Source organism: Triturus cristatus, chromosome 10, assembly GCF_964204655.1.
Source record: "Triturus cristatus chromosome 10, aTriCri1.1, whole genome shotgun sequence".
Lineage (NCBI taxonomy): Eukaryota > Metazoa > Chordata > Amphibia > Caudata > Salamandridae > Triturus > Triturus cristatus.
The window spans coordinates 1,238,472,553-1,238,493,581 of record NC_140593.1 but is presented as its reverse complement, the minus strand read 5'-3'; the positions used below and the strand labels follow the sequence as shown (position 1 = coordinate 1,238,493,581).

The 21,029-nt window shown below is 46.2% G+C and overlaps 1 protein-coding gene across 1 annotated transcript in view; it reads right to left on the bottom strand.

Annotated features, from left to right (window-relative positions):
- Positions 1 to 21,029, bottom strand: part of LOC146797169 (protein Wnt-7b-like) — a 131,284-nt gene that overhangs the window by 31,302 nt on the left and 78,953 nt on the right. Inside the window, exon 4 of the mRNA XM_085629868.1 lies at positions 13,218 to 16,995. Coding sequence (XP_085485994.1) covers positions 16,516 to 16,995 — 480 coding nt within the window. The 3' untranslated portion in view covers positions 13,218 to 16,515. The remainder of the gene's footprint in view (positions 1 to 13,217; positions 16,996 to 21,029) is intronic.

Genomic DNA, 21,029 nt, shown 5'->3' with positions numbered 1-21,029 from the left:
CTCAGCCCGTAACAGCAATAAGCCAATGCTGAAGGCCTCTGTTCGTTACGGCAATACGCCAATGCTGAAGGCCACTGCTCGTTACGGCAATAAGCCAATGCTGAAGGCCTCTGCTCGTTGCGGCAATAAGCCAATGCTGAAGGCCTCTGTTCGTTGCGGCAATAAGCCAATGCTGAAGGCCTCTGTTCGTTGCGGCAATAAGCCAATGCTGAAGGCCTCTGTTCGTTACGGCAATAAGCCAATGCTGAAGGCCTCTGTTCGTTACGGCAATAAGCCAATGCTGAAGGCCTCAGCCCGTAACAGCAATAAGCCAATGCTGAAGGCCTCTGTTCGTTACGGCAATACGCCAATGCTGAAGGCCACTGCTCGTTACGGCAATAAGCCAATGCTGAAGGCCTCTGTTTGTTACGGCAATACGCCAATGCTGAAGGCCTCTGCTCATTACAGCAATAAGCCAATGCTGAAGGCCTCAGCTCGTAGCAGCAATAAGCCAATGCTGAAGGAATCTGCTTGTTGCGGCAATAAGCCAATGCTGAAGGCCTCTGTTCGTTACGGCAATACGCCAATGCTGAAGGCCACTGCTCGTTACGGCAATAAGCCAATGCTGAAGGCCTCTGTTTGTTACGGCAATACGCCAATGCTGAAGGCCTCTGCTCATTACAGCAATAAGCCAATGCTGAAGGCCTCAGCTCGTAGCAGCAATAAGCCAATGCTGAAGGAATCTGCTTGTTGCGGCAATAAGCCAATGCTGAAGGCCTCTGTTCGTTACGGCAATAAGCCAATGCTGAAGGCCTCTGTTTGTTACGGCAATACGCCAATGCTGAAGGCCTCTGCTCGTTACGGCAAAAAGCCAATGCTGAAGGCCTCTGTTCGTTACGGCAATACGCCAATGCTGAAGGCCTCAGCTCGTTACAGCAATAAGCCAATGCTGAAGGCCTCTGCTCGTTACGGCAATAAGCCAACGCTGAAGGCCACTGCTCATTAGGGCACTAGGCCAATGCTGAAGGCCTCTGCTCGTTACGGCAATAAGCTAATGATGAAGAACTCTGCTCGTTACGACAATAAGCCAATGATGAAGGCCTCTGCCTGTTACGGCAATAAGCTAATGATGAAGAACTCTGCTCGTTACGACAATAAGCCAATGATGAAGGCCTCTGCCTGTTACGGCAATAAGCTAATGATGAAGAACTCTGCTCGTTACGACAATAAGCCAACGCTGAAGGCCTCTGCTCGTTACAGCAATAGGCCAACGCTGAAGGCCTCTGCTCATTGGGGCACTAGGCCAACGCTGAAGGCCTCTGCCTGTTACGGCAATAAGCCAACGCTGAAGGCCTCTGCTCGTTACAGCAATAAGCCAATGATGAAGGCTAAGTAGGCTAGATTGGTTCATTTGAAAAAGTTATGTTATATTATGAAAAGGTACGACAAAGAGAGTAGGCCTGAGTTATTTGATGTGAAATGCATTTATGAAAGCCAATAGGTGTTTAATGGTAGATTGTTATTACATTGTGTTGAAGGCTATAGATTGGTATTTTGTTACATATCAGAAAGGTTTTCAGTTTTGGTTGCCCCTCAGATAAGCCCTTGGGTTGTAGATGTGTACTGTAATAATCCTTGCTACACCTTTCAGTCGAGGTTGTATATTGTTTTGCCAGCTGTAGATTGCATATGTGTAATTTTAGGACTCTATACTAATAATTGTTTTGTGTCAAAGCTTGTCCTCAGTACAGTTGTGCCGACTTGTCAATGGTGACTAAACAAAGATAAGGCTATAGTTTGTTTTTTTGATAATCACATTTTTTATTGTTTTTAAAACACATAAAACAATTCAGCAAATACACGGAAATCATTGGTTTGAATTCATTCTTAAAAGCATTGCAACTCACTATCATGACCCCTAACTGACATACACATACGGGAGAGGGGACCGGGTTAATCAGGACCCTCCACATTGCCCAGCCACTTCCCCCACCCTCTACGATATTTCTTGGCGCACCCCTTGGCCATGTAAAGGGTTTTCTCCTGGGTCGCGCACCAGTCCACCCCTCTGCACCACCTCCCCAGGTCAGGCGGGTCGGGGCTTTTCCAAGCCGCCGCTATGGCCCACTTGGCCACCATCATAGCTGTGTTAAAGAATAACTTTTCGTTTCTGAACCCGTCCAGTCCGTCCATGATCCCCAACAATGAGTGACGTGGATCATGAGGAACCTCCCAGCCCAATACCTCTATTAGCTCCACTTCAATAGATCCCCAGAAGTGCTCCAGGTGGGGCACGACCAAACCATATGGAGGAAGTCAGCCGGGGCGTGAGTGCATCTCGTGCATGACGCATGTGGGCGGAAGCCCGCTCGATAAAGGCGCAGGAAGTGAGATACGCAGCATGCAGGTAATAGAGCTGAATCAGCTTGAGTTTGGCAGAGACGGTGACTGTTCTGGGGGCCATGAGGGCATCACGCCAATCCACCTCGTCCTTATCAAATGAGGTGGGGGTGTTGTTAACTAGGGTGCGATAAATGCGGGAGACCCCTCCCTTACCTAAGTCGCCCATCATCGTCTGAGGCTCAGAGGGGCTATATTCGGGGAGCCTTGTGTCGTCCGCAATATGTATATGGAAGGCATGTCTCAATTGCAAATATTTATAGAATTGGGACGAATGTAGGGAGTAACGGGTTTGGAGCTCCTGGAAGGACAGCATATGGCCCCTAGCCCATACGTCCCCTAGCTGTGAGATGCCAATAAGGTCCCAAGTTTTAAACCCCTGTAGTCCGCTAACCTCCCGGAGCCAAGCCCCATGCCAGCGGGGAGTACACTGGCTCAGCTTACATGTCCATCCGGTGTTTCGCAGCGATCCCCGCCAGGCCAGGTGCACGGAGCGCGTCACATCAGGCAATCGGGATGAAATGGGCCCCTCGTACATCATGGCCTGGATGCTAGCTAGACCAAGTTCGCTCAGTTCAAGCCTGTAGGCTGGGTCAGACCAGCCACCATTGAACCAGTCGTGGACTACCAAGAGACATACCACCAAGAAATACAGATACAAGTGCGTCATCCGCATACTCCCATCGTAGGAGGGAATCCGGAAGGCTATAGGTTTTATTGCTGCGTTAGGAAACGTTATGTCAGATGCTGCGGATCTGAGCTGTTTATTATGAAAAGTTGCATCAAAGGCAGTAGGCCTAGCTTATGTATTGTGAAACTCATATGTTACAGCCAATGGGCTTTCAAGGGTGGATTGATATTACACTGTGCTAATGCCGGTTACATGGAATCTCATAAATGATTTACTGAGAGAGGATTTTGTTGTTTACTTCCTTTGACAAATCCTGGAGTGGAACACTTCTACTGTGATAATCTTTGATAGACTCTCTTGGGATGGACAGGTAGGTGTAGTGGTCTGCCAGGCCCTTGTAATAAAAACATATACAATTCTACATGCATATCCATACGTAGAATGTCTTTAGGCCAGCGCACTTCTATCGTTGGAGTGTTGTTCACATTTTGCTTATTGCCAGGACAGTATACTGTATGGGTCTATGGGTTACTCCATTTCTGCCCTTGGCTCCACTATCCTGTGAGTAACAGCATTCTGCCTGTTAAACCCTCTGACTTGAAATGCATAATCTGTACTCTGACACTTGATGCACTCAATATAATATTTAAGTTATGTGCAAACATAAAACTAGCCACGCTCCCATCAGCTGTGATTATTTAGATATTAACAAAACTATCACTTAAAAGAAATGTTGTACACATTAAATAACCCACCAAAGTGGTGGTAAAAGTGCACAGTGATTCAACATGAGCTGTGACAGCCAGGAGGAAGCTAGAGTGCTGAGAAAAAACAAATGTAAAGCTGAGACAAAGGGAGTGGGTGTGTCCGAGGCCAGAAAGATTTCCAATTCAATCACAGTTGAGCTGTGCTCAGCGTTAGTGAAACCCCTAAACACACTCTCTTCCCAACTGTACTTGGGCAAATGTGTTAATGTTTACAAATTGCAGCTTATTTTCAGTCTCAGCGCTAAAGGATCACTGACATACTACTGATCACACAAATACCGTGATACAAAAATATTGTGTCAAAAATATTGATTACAAAAATATTGTTTTTGCATACTTATAATGCTAAATACAAAAATATCGAGAAACAAATATTGTTTCACACTAATATCGTTAAAAAAATTCAAAAATATTGATTTTGATTATATATAGTACAAAATAGTAAATTCAAAATGTTTTAACATATATCATTAAACCCAATTGAAATGTATAAGACTGTTGCTTCGCTTATTGCCCCTCATCTGCTGCGCATGTACGACAACAGTGTGCAAGAGGGCGTTCTCCTGGCTACGCAACGCTAGGTCAATATAGTCGTCATTCATAAGCAAGGGAAACCTCCAGACCAATGCTCTTCTTACCGACCCATTTCCCTCCTTGACCCCGAGGTCAAAATCTTGGCCAAAATACTGGCTCTGCGGCTCTCACCCCTCCTTCCTAAACTGATTCATCTGGATCGATCCGGCTTTAAGCCAACCAAAAATACTGCACTTAATTTGCGTCGGTTGTTCGGGGTATTGGGGCGGGCCTCCACTATACATGAAGACTCCGTTATTATGTCTCTGGACGCCAAAGTGGCTTCGACATGATTGAATGGCCTGTCCTCTTTGCAACGTTGGAAAGATACGGTTTTGGGGACTGGTTTCTGGCTTGGGTGCGTCTCCTCTATTCAAAACACTTGGCAAGAATTGCGGTAAATGGTAGCAGATCGGCAGTTTTCGAGTTGGGGCGTGGTAGAAGATTGGGATGCCCTCTGTCCCCGTTGTTGTTTGCCCTGGCGCTTGAACTTCTTGTGATATGGCTCAGGGGGGACCCCTGGATTCGTGGACTAAACTGGTCACCGGGGTGGATGGACAAAGGGTCCCTCTATGCTGATGATATTTTGCTTTATCTTGCCAATCCCCGGTCTTCGATCCATGAAGTGCTTCATGTATTCACTTTATTTCAAAAATACTCCGGCTATACTATTAACTGGGATAAGTCACTAATATATACCTTGAGTGGACACTCTTCGCTTCTTCCGCTAAGTTGTGGTGCTAAAATTGTTATTGATGGCTTCGTTACCTGGGAATCTACGTTACGACAGATGAGGCGGTTTTTTATCAGCGTAATCTGCTGCCCCCCCTTCAGCGTCTTAAGGCGGATGTTCAACATTGGAGGACTCTCCCTCTTACGCTTTTGGGAAGGACAGCTCTTTATAAAATGATGGCACTCCCTCGCTTTCTTTATGCGTTGCAGAATACCCCTCATTTAGTTCCAGCTCAGTATTTTACCTCTGTCGAGTCCGAAGTTCGTAATCTTTTGTGGAACAATGGCACACCCCGGATCACCTTCGCCAAGCTTATTAGGAGCTGGTATGACAGCGGCATTGCATTACCGTCCATCAGAGCATATTATTGGGCCTCACAACTTACTGTTCTTAATCACTGGATGTACCGGCCAATTGATGACCCTGCATACCGGATGGATAGACATAATATGTTACCTGGTACTTATTTAAGGGCATTGTATGGAGGGTCAAAACTAGAGCCCAAGTTCACCCCAACCTCCACGACGGTCTCCATCTGGCATCTCGCTAATTCAGCGCTGTGCTGGAAGGGCAAAATTACGCAGGCGACTCCATTATTTGACTCCCATCGCCTGAGTGTCCTTGGGCAGCAACCTGGGTTTGATAAATGGGATCTGATTGGCTTGTCCAGGGTGGGCGACTTGTGGGTTAAGGGTGGTATGGTACCTTTCAGTGAATTACTGCAGCAATATCAACTTCAGAGGGCTTATGTGATATTCCAACTCCTGTCTGTGCAACAGTAGGGAAAGTGTTGGACTTTCGGAAGGGTGAAATTAGATATTCCTAATCCAGCCTGTGCAACAGTAGGGAAAGTACTTCACTATAAACACATAATATATTTTAATAACCCTATTAGTTGATAATAAATATACAACTCTTAATATAAAATATGTATATATAAGACTAAAAACACAAACAATTTAAATGATTATTAAACATGTTAATTAATTTTAAATTATAAAACTTTTTTATAATTCATTATTCACTTAAGTTCACACACTATACTCCCACAAAGCTAGCAGTCTACACTTAAAATATAACTAAAATAAAGACATAAGACAATTAACATATTTAATTATCAATTAAATAATTAAATACAAGAATAATTATTTGTCAATTAATTATAGGCCAAATAACTTTCCACCCTATGCCCCTACAAGCAAAACAACTCCACCTAATATATAATGTAAAACATATATGATTATTAACCAATTTAACAAATTAATATTAAATTAGTAATAATGTATTAACTAATTAACTAATTATCACGTAATTAACTTCCCACCCTATACTCCTACAAACCTAACGACCGACACTTAAAACTAAACTTTAAAAAATCTAATATTAACATAACTTACATAATTAACAATCAATTAAATAATTAACAATACATTCCTAATTAATTATTAATCAATTATTACTTAATTAACTTCCCACTCAATATCCCTACAAACCCAAGAACCCACACCTAAAATCTAACTTAAAAAATATAATAATCACACAATTTAAATAATTAACAATAAATGAAACAATAGTAAATTATTGAATAATCAATCATCAATTATTAAATAATTGATATCCCACCCTTCACCCCTACAAATCAAACTACCCACAAATGAAATACAACCAAAAAAATAACAATTACACAATTTAGATAATTAGTTGTCAATTAAATCATTAATACAAAATTAAAAACGTTTTATTAATTAAATATACTTCCCACCCTGTACCCCTACAAATCTCACAACCCGCTACAACACTATAAATTACTATTAATAATTAAATACGAAGGTTGTGGGCCCATAATTGTATATTCTTGAGATTTGTAATAAACGGTTTCAAAAAAAATAAATAAATAATTAAATACGAAATTATGAACAACTCAAAATTACAAAGTGAACAATTATACAAACAATATTGTACATATGAAATTAATAAATGAACGAAAACACATAGAAATATTTAAAAAACAATATTTTAAACAACTATATTATTAAAAATGGTATTTAAAAAACAGACATTCTTGTAAGCGATATTACTTAACTAACAAAATTGATATTCTTTTCAACAATATTTCTGCATCACGATACTTATGTATCGCAATAATAAAAACTCGATATTTGTGTATCTCAATATTTATAATTCGATATTTTGTCCAAATACGGTGCTGAAAGCATCCTATACAGCACAGATCTTTTCTCATTGATCCTTCTAAGGAAAATTTGCCACATTGGGGTTCTCTCTAATCAAAATTATTTGATTGAATATGATGAGAGGAAATAATACCAACTTACTCAGCCAGTAGCCGGTGGTTCTGGGGTGGCGGAGTAAAGTCCCTAGATGGACTTTTTGTGTGATCTGATGGCAAACTCCTTGACTGTTTGCAGTTGATCAACAGAAAGTAATAAATCATATTCTCACTGTCATAGCTGCATCAAATGGTGCTCTGTGCCCCAAAAAACCTAATATATAGAACCATGTTGATGTAATCTACAGTAGAACAATAATTCATGGTATTCCAATCTACATTATAGAATATGGTGATTAGGTTAATGTGTATACTCACAAAAATCTAATAGTGCATTGTTTTGAATAATTTCTATAATTTGTACATCTGAAGCACCTAAGAGACATGGAAACAAAAGATGACACACCAATAAGAAAGTACCTCTTCTAGATCGCTTCAGAGTTAGAGTAAGTGTGGCTTTTGCCCACAATACCCTCTTAGATTCCAGTCTCAGTAAAGGGCTCTTGAATCTAAACAGCATCTCCACTTCAAAGTCTGTAAACAGTGAAGCAAAAAGGCTGAAAGGGCTAATAATTTTTAGAATGGGGCTACTAAATTGGTAGATAGTGAGACACTCTTATGGGGTCATTCTGCTTTTCAAGTTGGAGAATCATGTCTTAGATGGAAAACCCATCTCCTGTGGTCTTGAAAGTTCAATATTGTTCTATGAACTTTTGAGTTCCTCATACACGATTAGATGTAATGAAAGGTCTGGCTGTCCGAGGCTGGGTTCTTACCAGCTTGGATACTTGAAAAGGTGATTGTTGGGAGCGGACCTGATCCAAGTCTATAGGATCTTTTCCTAGCTGGCAAATGAATGATCAATAAAATGATTTCTGAGAATGATTCAGCTTTTCATGAGATGTTACAGGCTAGAGAAGAACAAGACTCCAGATAATAAAAGGTGGGATTGATTTATTAGACAATATTTAATACAGCACAGGTTTCAATGTTAGTTTATTGAGAGAGAGAGGGTGTCACTTTGTATATGCCGGACCCTGGACCGAATGGTGAAGTTCGTACTGAGTAGTTTTTTTTTTTTGGCAGAGTTTTATGTAGCGCGAACTTGACCCGAATCCGAATCGTGTATCAAAGCGCTTTACATAGCACCAGTTACGTTACATGAGAACACACATTCATATTTTTGTTAGGCACGGGGAGATTAAGTGATTTGCCCAGAATCACAGGATGTTCAGCGTCATTACCGAGACTCGAACCCAGTTCCCCAGGTCCGAGGTTGAGCGCCCTAGCCGTTAGGCCAACTCTTCTCCCCTTACATCCCAGCATAATACATATTCCACATCCCAGCATAATACAGATGCTGGGATGTGCAAAAATCATGAGAACTGTTAGAATCCGGGGTCTCTGGTTGGCGCAGGTATGCACTTGTGACAAGCAGGGACCCTTTCCTCTAAGTCAGGGCAAAGGATTACTCGTGAAAAATAACCCCTGCTCACCCTCTAGGTAATGTGGCGTGAGCAGTCAGGCTAGATTCCAGAGGGCATGAGGTTAAGCATTTATGGTATCCCACAACAACCACAAACCCACCACACAGAGACTCCAGATTGTTATTGTGAAAATCAAAGCTCTTTATATAAGACTCTTTAGGCAGGCTTCAAATACAGTCTTTCACTCTCAAAATGGGGTTCCAGTTACTTGGTTGTAAAGTTCCAGGAGGCCACAGTTCTTAGAAGGCCAAGTTTAGATGTAAAGTTCACTTCTTGGGGGCCAGTACGCACCGTAGCGCCTTCTGTGTGTGCCGTACCGGCGATAGTACGTGTCGTACCGTCTTCGGTACGCGTCGTACGGTGTTGGTGCGATCCCTCCTGCGCCCCACGCTTCCCGCGTGAACAGGCGTACGGAGATTTCAACGGTACGGGCCGTACAGTCGCAGGTACGCTTCGTACGAGCTTAGTACGAGTCCTACTTCGCCTCATGCTTCCCGCGTGTGCAGGCTTACGGGGACCTCAGCAGTACGGGCCGTACGGTCGGGAGTACGCGTCGTACAGGGGCGCACAGTACCTTAATTCTTTAGGGAAAGTTCGGGGCGGCCTCAGCAGTCGGCGGCAAGGTGTCCCACGTTGCGGTGCAGTCCCGTATAGCAGCGGGCAGTGAAGCTTCGTGGGGCGCCTCAGGACTTCGAGACTCGCAGCTAGGTTGGGGGAAGGAGGGGCAGCTCAGGGGTGATTTCAGCGCGCAGCGCTGCAGGCGTCGTCCAGTGGCAGCGAACTTGAGTGTCGTCGGTCCTTGCAGTGATCTCTGCGGCTCGGGGACCACAGAGGCAAGGGGCTCAAATCGACCAGTTCCTCCTTACGGTGCGAGCTCCGGCTCGAGGGGTCAGCAGCTTACTTTGTTCCGGCCAGGCGAGGCAGGCCGTCACTGTGCTCACAGCGGTACACTCGTGCAGGAGTCGCGTTGCTCAGCAGAAGGGGTCACACAGGTTCTCAAAGTGCGGGGTAGGTGCCCGGTTGCACTCTGGTCTCTGGAGTCAGCGTGGAAGGGCAATTTCACCCGCAGCAGCTTTCCTCCTTCCAGGGAGGGGTAGCGCCCACTGTTCCTGGGGCGCAGTTCAGGGGGCAAGTTCACAAGCAAGCCCTTAGAGATTGTTCACAAAGCACAAGTTGATTTCAAAGTCTTTTTTTGTCTTTTCCTCTCCTTCTTGCAGCAAGGCACCCACCACAGGCCAGTCTCTCAGGCTTAGAGACAGTACTCCTCCATGCAGCTTTCCCAGGTCCTTCTCTTCGGGCAGAGGTTCTTCTTGGCGTAAACAGGATCTGATTTCTTAGGAGCAGGGCTCCTTCTTTTATACACAGTTTCTTTTGTTCTTTGTCGCCAGGGGGCCTGTGCCTGGCTCAGTCCGGTTTTGGAGCACTTTGTTGAGGTGACTCTGCTCTTTCCTTTCAGTGCACAGGGCAGAGACATCAGCCGCTCCACAGGGGGCGGAGCCAGCATTGTGGTGGCAGAGCACAGGTCTATTCAGAGTCAAGGTGTACTCCTCCCACCCATCCTGGTGTAATCTGTCTACCCACCACCTGGCAGCCAGCCTGTCTCCTGGAATTCCCCAGCCCTGCCCCTCACTGAAACTAGGCAGCACACACACACAAAGCAGAGGCGGACTGAAATGGGTAGGCAAGTAAATACTAACTTTCTAAACACAGGATATTAAAATAAACTTTACTAAAAGAAGTATTTTATTATTCTGAGTTCAGGCATACTAAACTTGACTTTCTACCATGCTCTCTGATTCCGCTGGGATTATAGAGTGTAACAATACCAGCAGCCCATTCTGGCCTATGGAGAGCAGGTAGCCTTTCAATAGTGAAAAACGAAAATGGCTGTAATTCACTATTAGGACATGCCACACACATCAGGGCATGTCCTACCTTATGCTTACAATGCACCCTGCCCTGGGGCCTACCATAGGGGTGACTAATATGTAGTTAAGGGAAGGTTTAGGGACTGGCAAGGGGGTGCACTTGCGCAGTCAGCATGACAGTACCAGACTGCACGCAGGTTCTGCAATGGCAGACCTTAGACACATTTTACTAGGCCGCTTCTGTGGGTGGCACAACCAGTGCTGCCCACCAGCAGCATTTGCATTTACACGCCCTGGCACTCCTGGTGCACTTTACTAGGGGCTGATAGTAAACCAAATAAGCCAAACATGGACACCAATCAATGTATACACTTTTCATACGGAGCACTTGCACTGTGGCACTGATTGTCAGTGGCACAGTGCCCTGAGCAGCTAACACCGACAAAACACCTGAGGCACATCAGCAAAAAGTGGAAGGGAGACTCACGCCAAGGTGCCAGATCTAACAAGAACCATTTCTGTATATGTGTTAGAGTTGAACCCTATTGGAGAAGTGCCTTTGATCAGTTAAATTTGATAACGTACAAATGTATTTTTCTACCTGCCAATATTGATTGCAAGATTAAATTACATACCAGATCACTCGGTCTTAGAGTTAAAGGCCTGAGTTAGATTTTGGGGGATGGGTCACTCTGTCACAATGTAAATATAAATTCATTAGGATATAATGGGATTTATATTTTGGTGGACGGGATATCCATCGCCGTTGTGACGGAGTAACCCATCTGCCGAAATCTAAATCAGGTATTTAGTCAGAAGCAAAGGCTGAATTGAGTTGTAGTGGTCGTGAACAGCAGATTCTCAGAAGGTGGAAACAAGGAAGAGTGGAATGGTTGAAGAAGACAACCTAATATGAGCGGATCCCGCTCCGAGAAGGAAGAATCAGAAGTACACATGGAGATATGGCCGGTGGTCAAAGACACATGATGACTGATTTGTGTTTTTTATGTCATGTCCCCCTAGTATTTATCCTTCGGTATTTGTTTTTATGTATTTTTTTTACATTCTGTTTTTGAGAAGTACTTAGTTGTGGCAGGGGCTGATATGACATATCACCATTTTGTTTCAGACGCAGTTACTTGGTTATTTAGGTTATATGATTGAGCCTGTGCTTAACTCTTTAAGGTTGTATTAATGTTTCATAAAGAAAAAAGAAATGACATTCACACCGTTTGCGCCACTGACGGCATGAAATACATTAATATCACATGACCTTCAACCCCTCTGGAGATGTCACAGTAGACAGCCAGGAGGCAGCCACCACTTAGAGGATGAAACATGTCGCTGTCTTTACCTCTGTGTTTGGGGCAAGATATTTTTAACAAAAATCATTTGGAAGCCATAAAACTGGAGGTTTTGAAGATGGCATGATGTTTTATTTGTGCAATGAACATATGACATGGACATGTGCCCAACACAGGAAAGGGTAGAGAGATGGGAGACTGCCTGATATCCCAGCAGCACTGACACCACTTTACCTCCATCCGGGAGGACAGTTTCATGACTGTGTTTAGACTCCGAGGATGTTTTTCCACCAGGAACTCAGGATCAGCTGTGGACAAGAACGTTTCACAGAGAACTTCCTCCTCATCATCAGACTCATCGCTGGCAGACCCTGCGCCACTGATTCCTTCTAAGGATTTGGGATCAGCATTCTCACCGTGCTACCTCAACCCTGCGGTTCATATGGCATGAGCAGATGGCCACACAGCTCTGGGATCCAGGATTCTCTGACGCCCTTCTGTCCCCAGCCCGGGTCCTCTCCATTTTTGCAGCAATTCTCAGGTTTGAAGATGTATAATTTTGACTTTGGCAGCGATGCGCCTGAGAAAGGTACCACCGAACATTCAACTAGGAAGCCTGTCGATTCCTAATCAATACAGCAAACCGCTCAAGAAACTCTCTATGTGCGGTTTTAATTTCACTTGCTTGACATTATTGCATACTCCACAGACGACGGTAAGTACATGGTGAAATCCATACTCTACCGGTAAAGTAGATATATTTTAGCATTTAGAACACTTTCTCTATTTTGACTGAGCTGCATGCTTCTTAAAGTCCGAACTGACCTACCACAGTTATAAAATGTATGTTTCTTATGCAGGAGCAAGCTCCCTGCTAATTTCTTGCATTTATACATTGAATTAGCATTGCCCCTTCAAAGCAGGTGTGTGGCTAAGCATGATTTGAAAAACATTTTACTGCGCTGCTTGAGGAATACCCAAAACAAAGGAGTCCTTATGCTTTAACATAATGTCATCAAAAGACAAAAAACAAATTCAGCATAAACTACATTAAAAGTAGAGGGTGCAGTCCAAAATGAGAGAACATGGCTACCTACCCTGCCACAAAAGCTTTTAAGTCACAATGACATTACAGCCCCCAGACTCAGCCATCACTAATGTTATCATAATGTTACAACAGGCATGTACCTTATTACTGGTGTGCTTCAGTGCATCCAAGGGCCCACGGAGCGAGCATGCTCTAGCGTATTCCAATAGCCAACAAATGTAGCATTCGCCGGTACATCCCAGCACCTGACAATGGCACGACCCTCTGATGTATTCTGCAGCACCTAGATGCAGCGTCCTCTGAGGTATCCCAACAGCATCCAGATGCAGCGTTCTGTAGCATATTCCTGGAGCACCCAGACGCAGCGTTCTCCAGTGTATCCCAACAGCACCCAGATGCAGCATTCTCCGGTGCATCCCAACAGTACCCAGATGCAGCATTCTCCGGTGCATCCCAACAGTACCCAGATGCAGCGTCCTCTGAGGCATCCCAACAGTACCCAGATACAGCATTCTCCGGGGTATTCCAACAGCACCCAGATGCAGCGTCCTCTGAGGTATCCCAACAGCATCCAGATGCAGCGTTCTGTAGCGTATTCCAGGAGCACCCAGATGGAGCGTTCTCCAGTGTATCCCAACAGCACCCAGATGCAGGGTTCTCCAGTGTATCCCAACAGCACCCAGATGCAGCATTCTCCGGGGTATCCCAACACCACCCAGATACAGTGTTGTGTGGCGTATTCCAGGAGCACCCAGATGCAGCATTCTCCGGGGTATCCCAACAGCACCCAGATACAGTGTTGTGTGGCATATTCCAGGAGCACCCAGATGCAGCATTCTCCGGTGTATTCCAACAGCACCCCGATGAAACATTATCCGATGCATCCCAACAGCACCCAGATGCAGCGTTCTCCAGTGTATCCCAACAGCACCCAGATGCAGCATTCGCCGGTGCATCCCAACAGCACCCAGATGCAGTGTTGTTTGGCATATTCCAGGAGCACCCAGATGCAGCATTCTCCGGTGCATCCCAACAGCACCCAGATGCAGCATTCTCCAGTGTATCCCAACACCACCCAGATGCAGGGTTCTCCGGTGTATCCCAACAGCACCCAGATGCAGCTTTCTCCGGTGCATCCCAACAGTACCCAGATGCAGCATTCTCTGGTGTATTCCAACAGCACCCAGATGCAGCATTCTCCAATGTATCCCAACAGCACCCAGAAGCAGCGTTCTGCAGTGTATCCCAACAGCACCCAGATGCAGCATTCTCCGGTGTATTCCAAAGCACCCAGATGCAGTGTTCGCCGATGTATTGCAACAGCACCCACATGAAACATTCTCTTATGTATTCCAACAGGGCCCAGATGCAGCGTTGCCCAGTGTATCCCTACAGAACCCAGATGCAGCATTCTCCAGTGTATCCCACCATCACCCAGAAGCAGCATGCTCCGGTGTATTCCAACAGCACCCAGATGCAGCATTGTCCAGTGTATCTCAACAGCACCAAGATGCAGCGTTCTCCAGTGTATGCCAACAGCACCCAGATGCAGCATTCTCCGGTGTATTCCAACAGCACCCAGATGCAGCATTCTCCAGTATATCCCAACAGCAGCCAAATGCCCTGTTTTCTTGTGTACCCAACAACACCCAGATGCGGCATTCTCAAGTGTATTCCAACAGAACCCAGAAGCAGCATTCTCCAGTGCATCCCAACAGCACCCAGATGCGGCACATTTCCAATCTATTCCAACAGCACCCAGATGCAGAGCTCTCCGGTGTATCCCAACAGCAGCCAAATGCACCGTTTTCTGGTGTATCCCAACAACACCCATATGCAAAGTTCTCCGGCGTATCCCAACAGCACCGAGATGCGGCGTACTCTGGTGTATCCCAACAGCACCGAGATGCAGCGCTCTCTGGTGTATCCCAGTAGCCCCCAGATGGAGCGTTCTCCGGTGTACCTCAACAGAACCCAGATGCGGCGTTCTCTGGTGTATCCCAACATCACCCAAATGCACCTTTCTCTGGCGTATCCCAGGAGCACCCAGATGCAGCATTCTCTGGCGTATCCCAACAACAACCAGATGCAGTGTTCTCTGGTGTGTCCCAGGAGCACCAAGATGCAGCGTTCTCTGGCGTATCCCAAAAACACCCATATGCAGCGTTCTCTAGTGTGTCCCAAGAGCATCCAGACACGGCATTGTTCTATGTAACTGAACAGTGCCTAGGTGAAACGCCCGCCGATATATTCCAACAGTTCCCAAATGCAGCATTGTCCAGAGTATTCCAACTGTACCCAAGTGCAGCACTGTTAGATGGACTCCAACAGTGCCCAGAAGCAGCATTCTCCACTGTATCCCAGCAGTCAACAGATGCAGCGTTCTCCACTGTATCCCAGAAGTCAACAGATGCAGCGTTCTCCACTGTATCCCAGCAGTCAACAGATGCAGCATTCTTCGGTGTATTCCAAGAGCACCCACATGCAGCGTTCTCCACTGTATCCCAGCAATGCCCAGAAGCAGCATTCTCCACTGTATCCCAGCAGTCAACAGATGCAGCGTTCTCCACTGTATCCCAGAAGTCAACCGATGCAGCGTTCTCCACTGTATCCCAGCAGTGAACAGAGGCAGCATTCTCAGGTGTATCCCAAAAGCACCCACATGCAGCGTTCTCCACTGTATCCCAAGAGCACACACATGCAGCGTCCTCCACTGTATCCCAGCAGTCAACATATGCAGCGTTCTTCGGTGTATCCCAAGAGCACACACATGCAGGGTTCTCCACTGTATCCCAGCAGTCAACAGATGCAACATTCTCTGGTGTATTCCAAGAGCACCCACATGCAGCGTTCTCCACTGTATCCCAGCAGCGAACAGATGCAGCATTCTTCGGTGTATTCCAAGAGCACCCACATGCAGCGTTCTACACTGTATCCCAGCAATGCCCAGAAGTAGCATTCTCCACTGTATCCCAGCAGTCAACAGATGCAGCGTTCTCCACTGTATCCCAGCAGCCAACAGATGCAGTGTTCATCACTATGTTCCCAGAGTACATTCTTCAACCGGGCAGAGATGCAAGCCTTCCTCAGTGGCTCGAAGTAGTGCCTGGATACAGAATTCTCCAAAATATTACTGTAGAGCACTAATAGAAGCCTCTTTTCTACATGAAGCTCCTCTGCAAGTACGTGTGGGCATAGAGTAATACTGGGCACCTCGCTTGTGCTCACTTGAACCTTCGGCCTTAGTTTCCGCCTTAAACTTGGCTGCTCCACCTCATGTTGGCTCCACCAGTCTGGGCCTACAACTGTCTTGGGTTCCACAAAGACATCTCCTCTGGAAGAGGGTCTCAGAGGCAAGCGCTGAACGAAACTGTACTGGAGTCTCCCTGACGGCAATCAGTAAAGGAGGCATGTGCCCTCCACGGGCCATCTCTGTTATCAGTTGCAGGTGTATGCATGCACCTCTTCACTGCATTTGCTGCAGGTGACCTGACAGCACCAGTGAAACTTGCAGTTGCACTGCCAAACATGTGTGTACTGAAAGGTGTTGTACCCTCGGCCGCAACACATCAGCTCGCAGTTGTCAGAATGCAGTGAGGTGCGGTTGCAGATGCGACCGTGGGTGCCCATGCTCCCAGTCACCAAGTCCTTCTCACAGAAGGTGGGCGACTGCTCAATGTACACAAGGTCACTGGAGGTAGGCTTGCGATAGATGTGGGAATGTTTGAGCTTCAGAAAGGCTGGTTGCTGCTGCCGGCGGCCACGCACTGCTTCCACCATCACCGCCTGCTCATACTTCTCCTTTAAGACAAAGCCAATTTCTCTGAAGTTAGGCAGCGTCACCCAGCAAGTCTTCATGGTGCAAGAACCTGACACCCCGTGACATTTGCACTCCAATCTGACATGCTCCTCCAACATCTTTTGTCCATCAGTCCAGTTAGACAAGGTCCCAGCAGAGGAAAACAAAAAGAGAAAAACACAGTCACTGATCAGATAAACCACAAATGGAGTTAAGAATAACACGGTCACCAAGGAGAAGCCTCAAGAACATTGAGGTGAGTAACACAGTCAACAAGCAGACTTCCCAAGAAAATTAGGAAGAGTAACACAGGCACCAAGCGGACCTCTCAAGAACATTAGGGAAAATAACACATTCAAGAGCAGACCTCTGAAGGACACGGAGAAGAGTAACACAGTCACCAAACAAACCCCTCAAGAACACGGAGCAGAGTAACACAGTCACCAAGCAGACCTCTCAAAACATGGAGGAGAGTAACACAGTCGCAAAGCAGACCTCTCAAGAACATGGAGTAGAGTAACACAGTCGCCAAGCAGACCTCACAAGAATATTAGGGAACGTAACACATTCAAGAGCAGACCTCTTAAGAACATGGAGGAGAGTGACACAGTCGCCAAGCAGACCTCTCAAGAACATGGAGTAGAGTAACACAGTCGCCAAGCAGAACTCTCAAGAACATGGAGGAGAGTAACACAGTCGCCAAGCAGACCTCACAAGAATATTAGGGAACGTAACACATTCAAGAGCAGACCTCTTAAGAAAATGGAGGAGAGTGACACAGTCGCCAAGCAGACCTCTCAAGAACATGGAGGAGAGTAACACAGTCGAAAGCAGACCTCACAAGAATATTAGGGAACGTAACACATTCAAGAGCGGACCTCTTAAGAAAATGGAGGAGAGTAACACAGTCGCCAAGCAGACCTCACAAGAATATTAGGGAACGTAACACATTCAAGAGCAGACCTCTCAAGAACATGGAGGAGAGTAACACAGTCACCAAGCAAACCTCTCAAGAACACGGAGCAGAGTAACACAATCGCCAAGCAAACCTCTCAAGAACACGGAGCAGAGTAACACAATCGCCAAGCAGACCTCTCAAGAACATGGAGGAAAGTAACAGAGTCACCAAGCAGACCCTCTCAAGAGCATGGAGGAGAGTAACAGAGTCACCAAGCAGACCCTCTCAAGAGCATGGAGGAGAGTAACAGTCACCAAGCAGACCCTCTCAAGAGCATGGAGGAGAGTTACACAATCGCCAAGCATACCTCACAAGAACATGGAGGAAAGTAACAGAGTCACCAAGCAGACCTCACAAGAACATGGAGGAAAGTAACAGAGTCACCAAGCAGACCCTCTCAAAAGCATGGACGAGAGTAACAGAGTCACCAAGCAGACCCTCTCAAGAGCATGGAGGAGAGTAACAGAGTCACTAAGCAGACCCTCTCAAGAACATGGAAGAGAGTAACAGAGTCACCAAGCAGACCCTCTTAAGAGCATGGAGGAGAGTAACAGAGTCGCCAAGCAGACCTCACAAGAATATTAGAGAACATAACACATTCAAGAGCAGACCTCTGAAGGACATGGAGGAGAGCAACACAGTCGAAAGCAGACCTCACAAGAATATTAGGGAACATAACACATTCAAGAGCAGACCTCTTAAGAACATGGAGGAGAGTAACACAGTCGCCAAGCAGACCTCTCAAGAACATGGAGGAGAGTAACACAGTCGCAAGAACATGGAGGAGAGTAACACAGTCACCAAGCAGACCTCTCAAGAACATGGAGGAGAGTAACACAGTCGCCAAGCAGACCTCTCAAGAACATGGAGGAGAGTAACACAGTCGCCAAGCAGACCTCACAAGAATATTGTGGAACGTAACACATTCAAGAGCAGACCTCTGAAGGACATGGAGGAGAGTAACACAGTCGAAAGCAGACCTCACAAGAATATTAGGGAACATAACACATACAAGAGCAGACCTCTGAAGGACATGGAGGAGAGTAACACAGTCGAAAGCAGACCTCACAAGAATATTAGGGAACATAACACATTCAAGAGCAGACCGCTTAAGAACATGGAGGAGAGTGACACAGTCGCCAAGCAGACCTCTCAAGAACATGGAGGAGAGTAACACAGTCGCAAGAACATGGAGGAGAGTAACACAGTCACCAAGCAGACCTCTCAAGAACATGGAGGAGAGTAACACAGTCGCCAAGCATACCTCTCAAGAACATGGAGGAGAGTAACACAGTCGCCAAGCAGACCTCTCAAGAACATGGAGGAGAGTAACACAGTCGTCAAGCAGACCTCTCAAGAACATGGAGGAGAGTAACACAGTCGCCAAGCAGACCTCTCAAGAACATGAAGGAGAGTAACACAGTCGCCAAGCAGACCTCTCAAGAACATGGAGGAGAGTAACACAGTCGGCAAGCAGACCTCTCAAGAACATGGAGGAGAGTAACACAGTCGCCAAGCAGACCTCTCAAGAACATGACGGAGAGTAACACAGTCGCCAAGCAGACCTCTCAAGAACATGGAGGAGAGTAACACAGTCGCCAAGCAGACCTCTCAAGAACATGGAGGAGAGTAACAAAGTCGTCAAGCAGACCTCTCAAGAACATGGAGGAGAGCAACACAGTCGCCAAGCATACCTCTCAAGAACACGTAGCAGAGTAACACAGTCGCCAAGAAAACCTCTCAAGAACACGGAGCAGAGTAACACAGTCGCCAAGAAAACCTCTCAAGAACACGGAGCAGAGTAACACAATCGCCAAGCAGACCTCCCAAGAACATGGAGGAAAGTAACAGAGTCACCAAGCAGACCTCTCAAGAACATGGAGGAAAGTAACAGAGTCACCAAGCATACCTCTCAAGAACATGGAGGAGAGTAACACAGTCGCCAAGCAGACCTCACAAGAATATTGTGGAACGTAACACATTCAAGAGCAGACCTCTGAAGGACATGGAGGAGAGTAATACAGTCGCAAGCAGACCTCACAGGAATATTAGGGAACGTAACACATTCAAGAGTAGACCTCTGAAAGACACGGAGGAGAGTAACACAGTCGCCAAGCTAACCTCTAAAGAACATGGAGGAGAGTAACACAGTCGCCAAGCAGACCTCACAAGAATATTATGGAACATAACACATTCAAGAGCAGACCTCTTAAGAACATGGATGAGAGTGACACAGTCGCTAAGCAGACCTCTCAAGAACATGGAGGAGAGTACCACAGTCGCCAAGCAGACCTCTCAAGAACATGGAGGAGAGTAACACAGTCGCCAAGCATACCTCTCAAGAACATGGAGGAGAGTAACACAGTCGCCAAGCAGACCTCTCAAGAACATGGAGGAGAGTAACACAGTCGCCAAGCAGACCTCTCAAGAACATGGAGGAGAGTAACACAGTCACCAAGCAGACCTCTCAAGAACATGGAGGAGAGTAACACAGTCGCCAAGCAGACCTCTCAAGAACATGGAGGAGAGTAACACAGTCGCCAAGCAGACCTCTCAAGAACATGGAGGAGAGTAACACAGTCGCCAAGCAGACCTCTCAAGAACATGGAGGAGAGTAACACAGTCGCCAAGCAGACCTCTCAAGAACATGGAGGAGAGTAACACAGTCGCCAAGCATACCTCTCAAGAACATGGAGGAGAGTAACACAGTCGCCAAGCAGACCTCTCAAGAACATGGAGGAGAGTAACACAGTCGCCAAGCAGACCTCTCAAGAACATGGAGGAGAGTAACACAGTCACCAAGCAGACCTCTCAAGAACATGGAGGAGAGTAACACAGTCGCCAAGCAGACCTCTCAAGAACATGGAGGAGAGTAACACAGTCGCCAAGCAGACCTCTCAAGAACATGGAGGAGAGTAACACAGTCGCCAAGCAGACCTCTCAAGAACATGGAGGAGAGTAACACAGTCGTCAAGCAGACCTCTCAAGAACATGGAGGAGAGTAACACAGTCGCCAAGTAGACCTCTCAAGAACATGGAGGAGAGTAACACAGTCGCCAAGCAGACCTCTCAAGAACATGGAGGAGAGTAACACAGTCGCCAAGCATACCTCTCAAGAACATGGAGGAGAGTAACACAGTCGCCAAGCAGACCTCTCAAGAACATGGAGGAGAGTAACACAGTCGCCAAGCAGAC